We start from the raw sequence: 17,269 nt of genomic DNA, 5'->3' as shown, positions 1-17,269 counted from the left end.
ATGCTAAGGAGAAATGATACGTTTTCAACCTCGATTTAAAAATGGTAATGGAACATTGGTTGAGTCACTGTTTCTGTGTGTGTAAAAAAATAATATGATCAATAAGTCATGGCAATATATGTTTTCTCCATTACTTTAACTTATCAAAATAATCTAACCAGTTCAACTTCATTTTTAAAGTATATATATATATGTGTGTGTGTGTGTGTGTGTGTGTGTGTGTGTGTGACCCTGCCTGTGAAAGCCCAGCTAAAGTCATTTTTTTGTGATTTACTGTTTTCTACATAAAATCATCCTTCATAAAGATGTAGAACATTCTGTGAAAATATAGTAAGTACATTTTATTCATATAGCACATTTCAACATAGCAAAGCTATCCAAAGTGCTTAACAATGTAAAATAAAATTAAAAGAGAAAAGAAAACACAGAAAAGAAGCAAAAAAGACAGGCAATAACACAACAATGAAGTGAAATTAAAATGCTAAGGAGAAATTATACGTTTTCAACCTCGATTTAAAAATGGTAATGGAAGGTGCAAGGCGGCAGTCTAGAGGCAATTGGTTCCACAGACGGGGGACAGTTGACTGAAAAGGCTCTGTCACCCTTAGTTTTCAAATGGGAACGATGAACAGATAAAAGAGCCCTGTCAGTGGATCTTAAAAGTCTGGTAGATGACAAAGGGATAATAAGATCTTTAAGATAAGATGGAGCTTGATTGCTAAGAGCTTTAAAAACAAACAACAGAATCTTAAACTGAACTCTAAAATGGACCGGAAGCCAGTGAAGCGAAGCTAAAATTGGAGTGACATGGTCATATTTCTTTGCCCCAGTCAGCAGCCTTGCAGCTGCATTTTGTACCAACTGGAGGCATGAAAGCGATAACTGATGAAGACCTGAGTACAGTGAATTACAGTCATTTAAACGTGAGGTAATAAAAGCATGAATAACCTTCTCCAAATCTTGAAAAGACAAAAACGATTTAAGTTTGGAGAAAGTGTGACAAATAGGCCTGGTCTCCCCTATAAGTATATATTTGGTGCACAACAGGTTATTCTCCCAGCAGTTTATGATTATCAGTGACCATTTAAACACTAGTTCAGAGTTCATATCAACAGTGACTTGTTTAAAAAGCATGTGCTTATGACCCATTAACTATATAATATTAACCTATTAAAGGGATAGTTTACCCAAAAATGAAAATTCTGTCATTTAATTACTCACTCACTTGTAGTTCCAAATGGCGGCGTATGTGATTTGAAGGAGAAGAATTGTTGGATAAAGTCATTCTTTTTGTTTTCTTTGCACTCAAAAAGTATTCTCGTAGCTTTGTAAAATTACGGTTGAAACACCGATGTCACATGGACTATTTTATCGATGTCCTTACTACGTTTCTGGGTCTGGGAACATTTCAGTTACATTGCCATCTATGGAGGGTCAGAAAGTTCTCGGATTTCATCAAAAATATCTTAATTTGTGTTCTGAAGATGAACGAAGGTCTTACGGGTTTGGAACGACATGACGGTGAGTAATTAATGACAGAATTGTCCTTTTTGTGTGAACTGTCCCTTTAAAAACCCATTCATATAATCAAGTGCAGGCCATTAAAAAAATCAGTCAGTGACACACTGCTCTTCTGATGCTCCAAATATGAAAGTACAAAGGATGCCCCAGTGATCGCTGATGAAATAGTCACACTTCAGCTTCTCCAGACCAATCAGGGTCATACTTTCTGGCCGTAGTTTGGCACCCTCTGCAGCTGCTCTGAGGAACAGTCTGTCAAATCTCAGGCGTATAGAATTAGGGATTTCATTGTTATCATTGATGGATGTGTCCCAGGTGTATCTGCTTTCCTCCGGTTCCCCCAGCATCTCCCACACATCAGAGATACCATCCGGCAGCCCCCTGAGCTTCTTTACCTGTCATAATAAACACGTCAAACAATTGAGATTATTGAGATTTTGAGGACATCAGGGCAAACACGTGTTAGTATCATACACAACCTCCCAATCTCTAAGGTTGGTATCTCCTCCAAATATAACAGTGTGGTCCTGTGGAGCCTCTTTCATCCATTTCCAGACTCTCCGCAGCTGATTCAAGCGTTCTTGAGAGCTTGCCTTACAGCTCTCCAGATGAGATGTCATAATGCATAGTGGATGGCCTAAAAAGCTTGCCTAAATAAACATGTAAACAGAAACAGTAAGCTAAATATTTTGAATGCTCTAAATTTACAATATGAACATTTCATTATAATAAAGGGAAAAAGCATATTAAATCAATAATTATCCAATGGATAAAAAAACCCACATGTGCTATTAGCAGGTTTCTACCCATCTCTGTGGTGGGGTACTTCACAATATTGCTCTGGAGGAATTGCACTCTGTCCTTTCTGAGCAAAATGCCAGTGAAATAGCCATCTTCACTGCCTGAAACACCAAATGATCTAAGATTCATACCAGAAACACTATTTATTTATATATTGTATGCAATCATGGACATACCTTGCAAAAACTGATAATCCTTCATAATGTTCTTTAAAATCTTCCAACTAACAGGAACCAGCTCTTGCAACAGTACAACATCTGCACGGTACCTGCGTTAAAATCATCACTTGGTAACTCATTCATTCAAGTCTTTTTGTAAGTGGTTTTGTAATACATTCAATATTTTTAGTTAATTGAGAGTACTACATGCTGTAGACATAATGTGTGCATTCTGTGCAATGTCATTAATGTTAAAATAATTCCAACATAATATGAAAAGAAAACAAGTAACCTATTTGTAGGTTCAAAACATTGATTGTTTCTTTGAGTATATCTATTAGTATATAGTAACACTGGCTCAACAAGTTTGGACATTGTATTGCAATGTTAACATATTGTATTAAAATGTGGTCTAAAGAAATTTGCATCCTAAAAATTGTTTTTTTTTTAATGGGTAACACTTACTTTCCTAAGTGTGAAAGCAGACCTTTGGCCCGCTCAAAGACATTATCTGGATCCAGACCATCTATATTCCAGCATATCAGTGTCAGATGACTGGACTGAGTTTTCTGCTCATCAGCTGACTGTTCTGTGAAAGATCTTCCCCAGTATGCCTGTTGCAAGGAAAAACTAGACTGTATTGTCTGGGTGGACTTGCAGTCTGTTGATGGTGTGAGTATATCCTGGATCGGAGGGGTTTGTGTTGACTGTGTTTGGACAGACTGGAGTTGGGAAGCCTCTGTCTGGGTTGACTGATCACAGGTAAAGCGAGCTGATGTTTGCTGTGCACTCTGGGTTTTATCTTGATGAGAGGAACTTGCAGGAGAAGTTGCAGGTGAAATAGATTGATTTCTTGTTTTTCGGGTATTCTTTTTGTGCTTTGATCCTGCAGACCTGTTTTCGAGGCGCTCAGGCAGGTGTTGTGAGGGTGAAGACTGCTCTTCAACAGTGACCTGAGAGCACTCACTGGCTGTTTTCATTTGGGATGTGGCACTTTGTCTCTTTTTCTGCTTTTTCTTCTTCCCAGTTTTCGCCTGAACTTTGGTGTTTACAAGACCTGATGTAGTGTCATTACAGCCTACAGAGGGCTCTCCTGAGCAAGTATGACTGTATCAGAAAACAAAATGACAACGCCAATTGTTTTGCATATACATTTAGTCTATTAAAAATAAAACACCGTAGCAGCATAATATCTATGATGACAAAAGTAGCTTGGCATTTTGAAATCCACACAGTCTAACCAACACAAACATGTTTGTAAACATTGTTAACATTGACACTGATTAACTAAAATAATACTGAATAATTTACTTACCTTGGTGAACACGGTGGTTTATCCGTTTTAATAGGGAACATTGTGCTCACTTCTGTGAGTTTTTAGGTTCGATTTCTGTTCTAGGGATTGATCCTTTCCTGACAGTGATTACTATGAAGTCAAGTTAAACCTGACATGAACAAGTTTATTCAGCATATGCTTATGAAAAGCATAGTTAGCTCATTAGTCACCGCATGCATTATATCCAATATATACCAACAATATGACAATTATGCAACATTAGACGTCATTCATTAGTTTATTTTGTATAGCTTATTAATATTGAACTGCCATATGTACATAATCTTACACCTTTACATATTTTATATTATATTTACCTTTGTCGAACTACCATACATTCAATAAGCACTAAATACTGAGAAACAGTGTCACAAGTACGAGAATTACAGTAACACGTTTTAAACTCACGATTGCGAGCCAGAATGTAGCACTTACGATATACAATAACATAAATGTAATACTTACAAACAACTGTTCTTAAGTCCCAAGTCTCAAGAATAAAGCATCACCCTTTCTCTTTTATTTCTCTGCTTGTTACACAGGGCAGCAGCTGTTAAGTTTCGATTTCGAGCTATGTCACGTCAGATGGCGACACATTCGAATCTCATGATGTTTTTTGTCGTACTTCATGGTATAAATAAATAAACTGATTAATAAATTGCAATAATGAATATACACTGACTTAGAAACACAGCGAAGCGATCAAATGAGAGAAGTCAGCCTTCCGAAACTGACAAATGAACCCCGCCCCTTTTTAGTTCTCCGTTCCTTACAGAGCTGTTTTCAGAGGCTCTGGTTCTTTACAAATAGCCGTTCCGAGTATGAAATGTACAATTTTCTGATATGTGAATTTTAAAGGTGGTTTTCAAAGAAGTGAAATGGCGAAAATGATGTTGTTACACTCTATGGCTGTGGTCATTATTATATTATAATTAATAATGGTAATTTAATAACGTATTTTTTTTAAAGAATAAAATAATATAATTATGTCAACAATTAATTTAAATCAAATTTAAAATACGCAAGTATATACGCAAAAATAAGACGCAATTCATATACCAAAATCAAGGATGTATTGTGTGTTTCTGCAACATCACAGAGATGATGGCAGGTCAGGGTCGTGAAATCTCACACTCATCCAGGCCACACAGGAAAAAAGGGGCCAAAATTGTACCTTTTGGGGTACAACAGCTTGACACTGTAGCAGTAGGCCCACACCATACATATTAGTAGCTTAAGAGTAGTAATTCGTACCCTTAAGGTATTCATTTGTAGGCATACCTATTAGGGGTAAAAAAGGAACAAATATGTCCTTTTAAGGTTACTGTTCCAGTGACAAGCTGTTGTATCCCAAAAGGTGAAATTTTGGCCCCTTATTTCCTGTATATAGCCTATACATCCACAACAATTTCTGAAACCAGACAACCCTGTTATTTGTATGGCCATCACATAAAAAAAGGTCTAAATCCTAAGTTTGGGGCCATGGAAAATAATTAAAGGTTCTCTCTTGCAACATTTCAATTTGTTAGCAAAGAATGTTATTTATCTTAAAATGACTTCAATACCCTAGATTTAATAAACCTATATTTCATACATTTCAGCAGTAAGATTTTTCATGTTTTTTAAAGACGTCTCTTCTGCTCACCAAGCCTGCATTTATTTGATCCAAAGTACAGCAAGAGCAGTAATATTGTGAAATATTTTTACTATTTACAGTAAAATAACTGTTTTCGATTGGAATATATCTTAAAATGTAATTTATTTCTGTGATCAAAACGCTGAATTTTCAGCATCATTCATTACTGCAGACTTCAGTGTCACATGATCCTTAAGAAATCATTCTAATATGCTCATTTGCTGTTGAAGAAGCATGTACATATTTGTTGTTGTTGTTATTATTATTATCAATATTTAAAACAGTTGAGTACATCAGGATTCTTTGATAGAAAGATCCAAAGATCAGCATTTATCTGAAATAAAAAGCTTTTGTAACATTATACATGCACTATACAAAAAGCTTGGAGTCAGTAAGTGGAGTCATCAAAGAAACCTGAAAACAAAAATCAAATCTGTTTTCAACATAATAATAAATGTTTTTTGAGCAGCAAATCAGCATATTAGAATGATTTCTGAAGGATCATGTGACACTGAAGACTGGAGTAATGATGCTGACAAAGTACCTAAATGTCAAAATTAGTATAATATATTTGTTGAAAAATTCTAATACTGAACACAGTATTGAATTATTAGGCTATGACTCAAAGCTTTTGACTTAGTCATTTGCACTTATATATTGTTGCTCTTTTGTTAGTTTTGACTGCTTTTATTGTCCTCATTTGTAAGTCGCTTTGGATAAAAGCTCTGCTAAATGACTAAATGTAAATGACTCATATTATTTTTTTGTTGCTGTATGCTCTAGCTCCCCTCCCTGTTCAATAAATCCATGTGAATATCTGTCTCTGCTAAAAAAAATGTATGTAACTCTACAATCGATATTGATGTCCTTTAGCACAGTATTCTGAATGATGATAATAATGGGGTGCTACTGATAGCCTAACAGATACTAGCAGTTTAATACTCAACTAGGGTAATAAAGACAAAACTATGTAATGAAACTGACCTGCACTGCACGTGACTCCTTCATCGAGTCCCGCGCATCAGTTCTGTTCGGAACCGTTTGACGGAAGCGCGAGCGCGGACAGCAAAGACTAACCGATTTATGATTTATTATCGCTTTATTATCGAATGGAAAAATCGGAAATGGTCACTTTGGTACATTGAGAAGGCATAAATATAAAATATTAATAATAATAATAACTAAAAAAAGAAAAGAAAAGAACAGGGCAGCGGGCCAAATCAGCCGCCAGGCCACCGGAAATTCTCCCGGTGCTCCCGGGCCTGCGTCACGTGGGAAAAATCGGAAATGGTCACTTTGGTACATTGAGAAGGCATAAATATAAAATATTAATAATAATAATAACAACTAAAAAAAGAAAAGAAAAGAACAGGGCAGCGGGCCAAATCAGCCGCCAGGCCACCGGAAATTCTCCGGGTGCTCCCGATGGCCAGTCCGGGCCTGCGTCACGTGTCTCCCTCCCTCCGCCCTTCTCGTCTCTGTCTGCTCTGCTGACACACTCCCTCGCGCAGACGTAGCCTACACCTCAACATCTCTCTAGCAATATCAGACCTTCATCTCAGCATCACTGAAGCAATACCAGACCTTCATCTCAACATCACTCCAGCACGCGGGTTCGCTATGGAGCAGCAGTACGGAAGCTGACTCTCGATGTCATGGAAACAGATGCTTGAATAAGAGCGTCACATCCCACTGGTACAGCTACAACTCACAATAGCTCACATTCTTGCTGTTGGCTTTCTATTTAGCCCTGTTGTGTTTAGTGATTTGCTTGTTTTATGTAACAACTAGTGGCAGTTGTGTTAAATAATATACTATAACATAGCGCAGATAATATAATGTATTTTAGTATCACATGTAAGATTTCTCCAGAGGTATCTGAGCCTAGGGGCTGGTTGCTATGAAGGGTGAAAGTCAAATCACAAAAGCCCTGCCACAAATAGGATCTAGATTCTAGAATTGCTTTGAATTATTATTAATTGATTGATGCTCCTGCCATATTGTTATTTTTGTCCTGTTTGTTTGTGATAATCTAGCCTGTGTTGTCTCCCTTGTCTTTAACCTAAGTTTGAAGAGGGACTGACCGTCAGAATCCATTGCTGTGAATAAGCGGCAGTGGCATCATGAACTTCTTCTCACCAATTCTCTCGCTTGTGTTGCTCTTCTGTATCAGAGGTATGTATATATTTCTGCAGTACTTACATCACCAGCAAGACAAGTCTGCACTGCCATTCTGGATTATAGTTAGAATCCATAAATAGTATAAAAAAGAGCCCAGGTTGTGAAGTAAGTTGATGTTGACACCTGTAATTTAATAATGTAAAGTCTGACATATGTATAATATATATAATAATCAGTTTTTTTTATTACATTGTTTATTGAACATTTAGACAAGTTATATATAAAAATCTGCATGTATGTTTTATTTTTTGTAACATATTTGTGGTTATGGTTAATATGGTATTATACAAGAGGGGGGAAACCATTTTACAATTTAATTTGATTTTGATCTTCATTCCAGTAAATGCTCATCCTGAAATATTAGTAATAATATAAATGTTATTCACATGTTTACTAAAGATTTACCAGCAGAAAGACACATGTACTATGACCTGAAGTTGGACTTTTTTTTTTTTGGAATTTTTAGAAGGCCTTTTACTTGCTAAAAAGTATTAACTTAGAAACAGAGGGCAGAAATCATTGTAGATTGTTTACAATATTTTTTTTCCAGCAAAGTGTTGATCATGTTGTTATTTTGAGGCCTCAGGAATTCACATATCTTCTTTTTTCTTTTTTTGTGCAGTGAACAGAGTCTGCCATCTGGCTAGAGCTTTACTTATCAAGCTGCCATTTAATTTGTCATCATTTCAGCACATAAAAGACACTGGGAAAAACTTTTTATTTTATTTTGTGGAGACGTTGCTTTGGACTGTATAAAGGGGTTCAGTTGTGTAACATGTTTATATTAGTATCCTAAATCTAAAATGATAAACCCCAATATCTTTCATCGTGCATTTGTTGTTTTTTGTTGATGCAGTATCGGGACAATGCTGGCAGGCCGCAACCTACTCTGAGAGTGTAGTGTCTCCGGAGCTGAGGAGCAGCAGTATTTTGCGGGTTCCGGATGTTTCGTCTCTGGCCCAGTGTGCGGGGGCCTGCTGCGATCTCTCGGGCTGTGACCTGGCCTGGTTTTTTGAGCGTCGCTGCTATGTCCTTAGTTGTCAGCGCAAAGAGAACTGCCAGCCGAAGCAGAGACCTGGTACTGACTCTCTCCTGGCATTTCTGCAACGTGGGCCCCCACAGACACTGGTTCTGCAGTCCCTGGTTCGAGGAGAGTCTTTCCCAAACCACTGGCAGCCCAGGCACAGGGGCTCTGAGGACCCCATGAAGGACCTTGCCTTGTTAGAAGGCATTCAGGATTTGGACAACACTGATGCTGAGTATGCCGAGAGTTTCCGAAGTTTGGAGGACAAAAGAGCTGAAGACAGAGATGCTGCAACAGTAGAACAAGAAGAGCGGCCTGGGCTATATGACTGGCCAATTGTTCAAGGAAAAGAAGAATTCAACCAATCAGAGACGGAGAGAGTTGGTGAAAGACTGACAACAGTGCAGGGCCCTCTTGAAAGCAGCCCCTTTCCTCCAAGTCACTTCCCAGAAATGAGGAATGAAAGCAAATCATCTCTTATTGAAGCAGATTCTGATGTTAAGCCCCCATTAATCACGACACTTAACACAAGGGTGAGTGTTACAGATTCATGCATGTTATTTTCAGACACCTTCAAGACATTAAAAACGGACAGGTAAAAACTGTTTAAAAGCTTGGGGTCAGCAGGGATGCATTCAATTGAGCAAAAGTAAAGTTATTTAGAATGATACAAAAGATTTATATTTGAAATAAATTCTTTTCTTTTGAACATTCTATTCATTAAAGAATGAAAAAAAATATATCACAGTTTCCATAAAAATATTAAACTGCACAACTGTTCTCAATATTACTGTAATAAGAAGAAATGCTTTTTGAGCACCAAATCAGCATATTAGAGTGATTTCTAAAGTATCATGTGGCACGGAAGACTGGAGTAATGGTTGCTAAAATTTCAGCTTCACCATCATAGGAATAAATGACATATTTTATATAGTTTATATGTAATATATACTATATACAGTATATATATACTGTATAATGTATATATATTCATATATATATACATTATATATATGAATATATATACTGTATAATGTATATATATTCATATATATAATGTATATATATATATGAATATATATACATTATACAGTATAGATTCCATAATAATATTAAATTACATTTTTTAAATATCAATATAAAATTGACAAGGCTGTTGGCATGGTAATCAAAATGAAAAGAACTGTATTTTCTCTTATACATAGTTGCCAATTCATCATCGCTTGAAATGTCATGATTCTATTTTAATGTTGTGGCGCCATTGGGGAAACATGGTGTCTTAAATGTACTCTCTCTCTGGCCAAGTGCTTAATCAGTCTTTAATGTCTCATCTGCTGTGTGAAATCCGGAAACAACACATAATTTTCCTTTTATTTAAAGGGGTCATATAATGTGATTTCGATTTTTGCTTTCTCTTTGAAGTGTTACAAGTTCTTGGTGCATAAAGAAGATCTGTAAAGTTGTAAAGACTAAAGTCTCAAATCCAAAGAGATATTCTTTATAAAAGTTACGAGTCAACCACGCCTACCTAAAACGACTCATTCTAACATGCCCCCCACATGTCTATGTCCCTATGTGGGAAGATTTGCATAACGCCACCCAAATGTTCACGCAAAGAAAGAAGGCGTAACTTTTATTCTCGCTGTAGTATTGTTGCTGCCGCCGCCATGTCGTGAAGACGCTGTGTGTTTCGTTATGAAAGCGAAACTACTTTGTTTGGCCTTCCAAAAGAGGACGATATCTGCTTCATCATGCCTGGAGCTGATCTGTGCTGGTCGCTGAGGAAATACATCAACTTTGCGCTGTGGATCGCCGGATCGGCTTTCACCATGGACGAAGCAGAGTCCAGCCCGGGGTTGTCACATGTGGTTGCCACAAGACCGCCGACCGTTCCTCACTCAAGCCCGCCGGCCGTTCCTCACTCTTGCCCGCCGGCCTCCGCTCACTCTAGCCTGCCGTGTGTGACGCTGTGTGTTTTGTTGGAAAGCGAAACTACTTTGTTTGGCCTTCCAAAAGAGGACACGACTAGAAATCAGTGGTTAAGTTGTATTTACAACACTGTTCCAGAACAGTTCAACCCAAATATTCTATTTAGATGTGTGCAGCACATTTTATGGAGGACTGTTTACTGATCCTGGTAGAGTAGACTACAATGCCGGCTGTTCTGACTCACAGACTGTAAGTACGTTTTTTATATTTCAAGAATTTGCCACTGATGATTCAAGCGCGAATTTTGGGCAGTGTAGAGTAGCGCTTGTTGTTTGTCATTTTTCCGATCACAAATGCAGACATGGTTTTATGTTTACGCGACGCGATGCAACGCATAAAAAGATAGTATAAGTCATTATAATCCATAATTATGTCCCCACTGGATGCAACAAATGCCTCGTTTATAATGGGTTTTAATGTCTTTGTCTCGTCGCTCCGGCTGGACAGGGCATCACAGTATGGTAGGGGTGTAATATTTCCGTCACACGCTTGAGGTATTCGGCCAATCACAACGCACTGGATAGCTGGCCAATCAGAGCACACCTCGTTTTTCAGACCGATAACCTTTGTAAAAATCGACGCGTTTCAGAAAGGCGGGGCATAGAGGAGAAACAATAATGTACAGTATGTGGGAAATTATGTTTTTTGAACCCTAAACCGCATAAACACATATCATTACACCAAATACACCAAATAATGTTCTTTTTAGCAACATCATATGACCCCTTTTTAACTTTTTATTCACTTTTATGTCCTGTATTAGTTCACAAGCTTTGTGTTGACACGGTTGAGTAATTGAGAAAAGTAATTTTTCTTTTCATTAAAGGTTGAAGAAGACCCACAGAACGTTTCATCTGCTGCTGCTGCACCTAACGTCCTGCAAGACATCAGCTCAGAGCCATCGGGGTTCAGCACAGTCAGTGGTTCCTTCCCTACTCCACCCAGCACTGAGGCCACACTGCGAATGATCTCAGAAGAGCCAGGTGCTACAGATGTGTTATTGCATAATTTCCAATTATTAGTGGTGCTTACTAATGCAAGCATCACTATTATTATTATTACTCAGATTATCTTATACTTTCTTTTCGCACACTCTCTGTGTTCAGTAATAGCGCTGACTGTGTCCATTAATGGCCCTGTGGAAGCAACACTGCCTCAAAATACTGTTGAACTAACTGCTTCTGTAAATCACGATGACACTGCAGGTATGGCCTTCTGCATTCTAAATTATGTACATTCCTGAATCATAATTATGCATTTAAAGTGCATTTTTCCTTAGAAGCTCCTTACACATATGAGTGGACTTTGGTAACCTCACCGGATGGACATCATGGAGTAATGGAGGGGCGGCACAACAAGTCTGTCAAAATTTCAGAAGTGAGATTCAACTCCTTGTCACTTTCACTATGATATGATAATTTCGAAGATGAGACAATTGTCTTTTTTCTAAACAAATCTTTGTTTACTTTATTGCAGCTTTCAGTGGGTGTTTATACCGTCAGAGTGAGTGTGAAAGCGCAACAAGCGTATGGAGAAAGTGCTGTGAACTTCACAGTACGCTCTGGTACACCTGCACCCTCTTTAGATCATACTTTAATATTATTTACCAAGCATGCATTATGTTTATGTGCCTTATTTTTCAATCTACAGCAGTGAATATAAACAAGCCTCCAAAAGCTGTCACTCTGCCCATGAGCCAAGATGTGCTTTTCCAAGAAGGTCCCATCTTCATCATTAATGGCAGTCGTATGTAGCTTGTGTCGATTTCTCTCCTTTGCTCATTTACATCATTTAGGTCATGAGTTTTTAACCAAACATACATCTCGATGCTTCCCAGAAAGTGTGGATGATGCTGGAATAGTCAGTTACCTGTGGGAGAAGGTGGATGGCCCTTTTTGGCAACCTGAAGGCCCTGTTGATACACCTGTACTGCAGCTACAAAATCTTTCACCAGGAGAATACACCTTCAAGTAAGGATTTAGCTTGTCTTCAAGATTGTACTCTATGAATAGGCCTGTGTATTGTGCAGTTTTCAATTTTCATTCGCTGTCTCTTTAGCTATTGAAATCTTTGGTGGCCAATTCCTCTGGGGCTTTTTTAATTTGGTTTAAAATTTAAACTTTAAATTCATTAACTTTATCCTGACCTGATTTTTGTTTGGCCCACATCAGGCTGACAGTGTCTGATTCTGATGGGCTGACCGACTCCAGCACTGCCACGGTAAGGGTCAGCATACCAAAAGATGACCCTCCTCGGGCCAGAGCAGGTGCTGACCGGGTCGTCACCCTGCCTGTCAGCCACCTCACCTTGTGGGGTAACCACAGCACGGATGACCACACCATTACAAGCTACCTCTGGACTCTCCATCCCAGAAGCCTGACCCAAAAGGTCACCATGCAGGTAATAAGATCTTTACTTTTTCTAGACCACAGGTGTATTGTTTTGAAGTTGGTCTTTCATTGCTAAGGACACTTTTTGGAGTTTGTCAGTTATGGTTAATATTAATCCTGCAGCACTAAATCGTATTTGCTGAAACAACTGTAATGCAATTTGTGAATTTAGGTAGACAAACATTTTGAGCAGTTGATGTTGAGTTGATGTATTCATATGCTACTTGTTTTCAGGATGTGAGATCACCATTCCTGCAGCTCTCGGATCTCCAGGAGGGTCGGTACATGTTTCAGCTGACAGTCACTGACTCCAGAGATCAACAGGATTCAGACACTGTCTCAGTCACTGTTCTGCCTGGTAAAACAAACCCACTTCACCTATCAGTGTGTATGAAGAAAAACTATGCATCCTTTATAATTGAATTTTTTTGTGTGGTAGCAAACAAAGCACCAGTCGCTATAACAGGACCAGACAGGCAGCTTCTCCTCCCACTCAACAGCATTACATTGAATGGCAGTGACAGCACTGACGATCAGGCCATCATCAGCTACCAATGGGACTTGATCAGGTACCAGCACACTGACTCACTGACTTGGCAACTAGTGATGTCTGGTCAATGAATGAATCATCTAGTAGTTGGTTCTTTACAATGAACTGGTTCATGGACTAAATCATTCACAATCATTCAATCATCACATATATATAATGTATTATTTTGTTATATAAACATTTTATTTACCATGATTCAAAAGTTTAGGCTAATCATCAGCTACCAATGGGACTTGATCAGGTACCAGCACACTGACTCACTGACTTGGCAACTAGTGATGTCTGGTCAATGAATGAATCATCTAGTAGTTGGTTCTTTACAATGAACTGGTTCATGGACTAAATCATTTGTTTTAGATATATATATATATTATTATTTTGTTATATAAACATTTTATTTACCATGATTCAAAAGTTTAGGCTAGGTAAGATTTTTTAATGTTTTTGAAAGAAATCTCTTATGCTCACCAAGGCTACATTTATTTGATTAGAAATGCAGTAAAAAGAGTAATATTCTAAAATATTATTACAATAAAAAACATTTTCTATTTAAATATATTTAAAAATGTAATTTATTTCTATGAAGGCAAAACTGAATTTTCAGCAACCATTACTCCAGTCTGCAGTGTCATGATACTGGCTTTGTTATTATCAGTGTTGAAAACAGTTGTGCTGCTTAATATTTTTGTGGAAACCATGATACTTTTTTTCAAGATTCTATTATGAACAGAAATTCAAAAGAACTGCAATAATTTGAAATAGAAATCCTTTGTAATAATGTCTTAAAAAATGTAAAAGTACTGTAAATTCGATCAGTTTACTTTAATGCATACTTGCTGAGTAAAAGCATTAATTTCCTAAAAAAAAAAAAAATAACCCCAAATGTTTAACAGTAGTGTACATAGGCATTTTATTAAACTATGGTTAAAGCATGTAAAATATCACAGGACATCTGTAAACATGTGAAGTCTTGAAAATAATTATTTATTGAACCAGTTCATTAAAACATAAGAATCTATTCACAAAAATCCCAACTCCATAAATAACACGACAAATGTGGCTTATTGAATGCTTCAGTAGGATCTGTTATTGCTTCATCGACGGTCTCATATTTCAGAACACATTTCGAAACATTTCTAAATTTTCACTCACGTTTAGTGTTGCATGAATAGTGAAGGATTTTGGTGAAAAGTGTATTGATGTGCCATCACCACTCTCCTCATATGTAACCGTGAAGTGGCCCTCCAGGCTTGAAGATAAAAGATGCCAATAAAGCAGTTGCCATAGCGACGGGCCTGAGATCTGGGAATTACAAGTTTAGGCTGACTGTGACAGATCAGCAGGAAGAAACAGACAGCGCAGTCCTGACCCTCACCATTAAAGAAGGTGAGCAGAATCAAGCAAGTATAAATATAAGCAACATGCATCATGTATTTCTGTAATTTGAATGTTTTTTCTTTCTTATTTGTGTAAATACACTGACCCCCAAAAATATTTGAACACCTAATCCACATTTAAAATACATGCAGGTCAGAAAATAGCAAACCAAATGGCATTTATTTTAAAGAAGGACATCACAAGAACACTTTTGAAGAGAAATATTTCACAAAAAGAAGATTGTTTGACGTTAAATAACAAAACAATTGAAAATCTGTTCAAAATTAAAGACATCAAATATTCTAGGAAGTTTCCAGCAATTCTGTGTGTTATTAAATTCACAGCAAAAAGCTTGCCATTGGTCGCCCATGCCAGCGGCAGTCACACACTCACTTTACCCAACAACTCTTTGGTGCTCAGGGGCTCCGTATCCAACAGTGGAACAGCAAATGTGTCTTTTCTTTGGGTTAGAGATGAACAGAGCCCTGCTGCCGGGGTGAGTGAGATATTTGTATTTCTTTCTATACCGTTTGCTGCGGCTCAGTGTTTTACCTGATAATCTCTCTTTTTTGTTTCACTTCCATTGAGAGTAGGATGTGTTATATGGTTCAGATCATGAGGCCTTCCTTTACATCGCCAACCTGGTAGAAGGAACATACCTGTTCCAACTCCGGGTCTCGGATATCCAGGGCCGCTCAAGCATGGCTACAGCTACTGTGGAAGTACGCCCTGGTACGATATTACTCAATCATAGTAGGAAAACAGTTGCTAGATGTTCAGAATGCATGATTTATTTGGCATGTCGTACCTGCTAAGAATACACTACCATTTAGAAGTTTGGGGTCGGGGCAAATTTTTTATGTTTTTATGGTTTCACCAACGTTGCATTTATTTGATCAAAAATACAGTAAAAAAACCTGTGATATTCTAAAGTGTTTATACAAATTCTAATATGAACATTATTTTTGTGGAAACAAATTTTAAAAATTTTTTCAGGATTCATTGATGAATAGAAAGTTTAAAAAGCATTTATTTTATTCTTTTGTAACATTGTAAATATCTTTACTGTCACTTTTGATTAATTGAATGCATTAATAAAATGCTGAATAAAAGTATTAATTTCTTAAAGCTGCAATCTGTAAATAAAACCTGTGATATTCTAAAGTGTTTATACAAATTCTAATATGAACATTATTTTTGTGGAAACAAAATTTTTAAAAATTTTCAGGATTCATTGATGAATAGAAAGTTTAAAAAGCATTTATTTTATTCTTTTGTAACATTGTAAATATCTTTACTGTCACTTTTGATTAATTGAATGCATTAATAAAATGCTGAATAAAAGTATTAATTTCTTAAAGCTGCAATCTGTAACTTTTTTGGGCTAAAAATGATCCAAAATCAATTTTTGATTAAGTACATAACTAGCCAGGGTCCAAAACTATCTCCTTACCTTAGCCCGATTCACATCGGTAAGCTTATAATAATGTTTTCTAATTTGAGTGGTACTGGTCGGAATTTGTGGGAAATTCCAGCATACCGCGGTGTCATTATGCCACGTCGGTAAACATAAAGAAGTTGTCCCGGCTAGTAGGCTATGTCGCATGTGAGGATCCTGCAGGTGGCGGATCGTTTATAGCCTTTTCTCACAGCAGCTGGAATAATTAAATTTATCATTTTTATTGCGGATTGTAATCCAGAAATTATTATGTGTTTATGAAACACAAGTGCCTGAAATTAGATTATACTCCAGTTTTAAATGTGCATCTGATTACAGATAGCCTATGTGAGATTACACGATATTTTTTTATTTTAAAGAGAACCAGTTCTAAGGAAGAATAATTTGCTCTTTGGGTTAAAAATAAAAGACAATTAGAGATTACTGTACAGAAATTGATATCTACACGCTAATACACACTAGCTACATGCAGTGCTGATGTTGTTAACATTAACAATTTGAGAACAAAGTATAACAGTAATAATAATTTGCATGGTTTGAAGTGATATGAGCTAATCTATCGTACCCTTGGCAGCGCGATTTATTGTAATGCTTTTTTCCTCAGTTGGTCAGAACAAAAGTGGCAGACTTGTTCAGATGACAATATCCAGTAAAAATTCATATTTGGGGCATACGTCCCAGACGTAGGCTAGAATCTGTGATTCCGAAGTACAGTATCCACACCGGTGTGGTGACTGACATCGTGCTGGAGCCGCGCCCGACGCACAACCCACGCAAAGAATATAATTCCGCAAATAACTGCAATTGCAGGTTTCAAACAGAGATGGCGACAAAAAGGCAAAACTTA

The 17,269-nt window shown here is 37.3% G+C and overlaps 2 protein-coding genes across 5 annotated transcripts in view; one reads left to right on the top strand and one right to left on the bottom strand.

Moving 5' to 3' along the window:
- Positions 1–1,508: 1,508 nt before the first annotated feature.
- Positions 1,509–4,557, bottom strand: LOC107588525 (tyrosyl-DNA phosphodiesterase 2-like). Of its 4 annotated transcripts, none has more exons than XM_016276650.1 (7): positions 4,282–4,557; positions 3,796–3,925; positions 2,946–3,587; positions 2,499–2,590; positions 2,305–2,423; positions 2,001–2,171; positions 1,509–1,916 (listed from the first exon to the last, which is right to left on the bottom strand). In XM_016276650.1, the coding sequence occupies exons 2-7, from the start codon at positions 3,834–3,836 to the stop codon at positions 1,611–1,613; spliced, it is 1,371 nt and encodes a 456-aa protein (XP_016132136.1). In that variant the 5' UTR covers positions 3,837–3,925; positions 4,282–4,557; the 3' UTR covers positions 1,509–1,610. The 4 variants fall into 4 exon arrangements, with proteins under 4 accessions (XP_016132136.1, XP_016132138.1, XP_016132137.1 ...); XM_016276652.1 differs by having other exon boundaries at positions 3,796–3,906; XM_016276651.1 differs by lacking the exon at positions 4,282–4,557 and having other exon boundaries at positions 3,796–4,065.
- Positions 4,558–6,964: 2,407 nt separating this feature from the next.
- Positions 6,965–17,269, top strand: part of LOC107588510 (dyslexia-associated protein KIAA0319-like) — a 15,037-nt gene continuing 4,732 nt past the window's right edge. The window contains exons 1-15 of the mRNA XM_016276636.1: positions 6,965–7,147; positions 7,520–7,627; positions 8,490–9,190; positions 11,473–11,629; positions 11,753–11,851; positions 11,926–12,023; positions 12,123–12,210; positions 12,297–12,392; positions 12,484–12,616; positions 12,818–13,046; positions 13,271–13,394; positions 13,476–13,605; positions 14,824–14,972; positions 15,308–15,459; positions 15,557–15,607. Of these exons, the coding sequence (XP_016132122.1) occupies positions 7,576–7,627; positions 8,490–9,190; positions 11,473–11,629; positions 11,753–11,851; positions 11,926–12,023; positions 12,123–12,210; positions 12,297–12,392; positions 12,484–12,616; positions 12,818–13,046; positions 13,271–13,394; positions 13,476–13,605; positions 14,824–14,972; positions 15,308–15,459; positions 15,557–15,607 (2,259 nt within the window). The 5' untranslated portion in view covers positions 6,965–7,147; positions 7,520–7,575. The remainder of the gene's footprint in view (positions 7,148–7,519; positions 7,628–8,489; positions 9,191–11,472; positions 11,630–11,752; positions 11,852–11,925; positions 12,024–12,122; positions 12,211–12,296; positions 12,393–12,483; positions 12,617–12,817; positions 13,047–13,270; positions 13,395–13,475; positions 13,606–14,823; positions 14,973–15,307; positions 15,460–15,556; positions 15,608–17,269) is intronic.

The sequence above is a fragment of the Sinocyclocheilus grahami genome, unplaced genomic scaffold, assembly GCF_001515645.1.
Source record: "Sinocyclocheilus grahami isolate Dianchi unplaced genomic scaffold, SAMN03320097.WGS_v1.1 scaffold104.1, whole genome shotgun sequence".
In the NCBI taxonomy this organism is placed as follows: Eukaryota; Metazoa; Chordata; class Actinopteri; order Cypriniformes; family Cyprinidae; genus Sinocyclocheilus; species Sinocyclocheilus grahami.
This window is presented reverse-complemented; position numbering and strand designations above follow the sequence as displayed.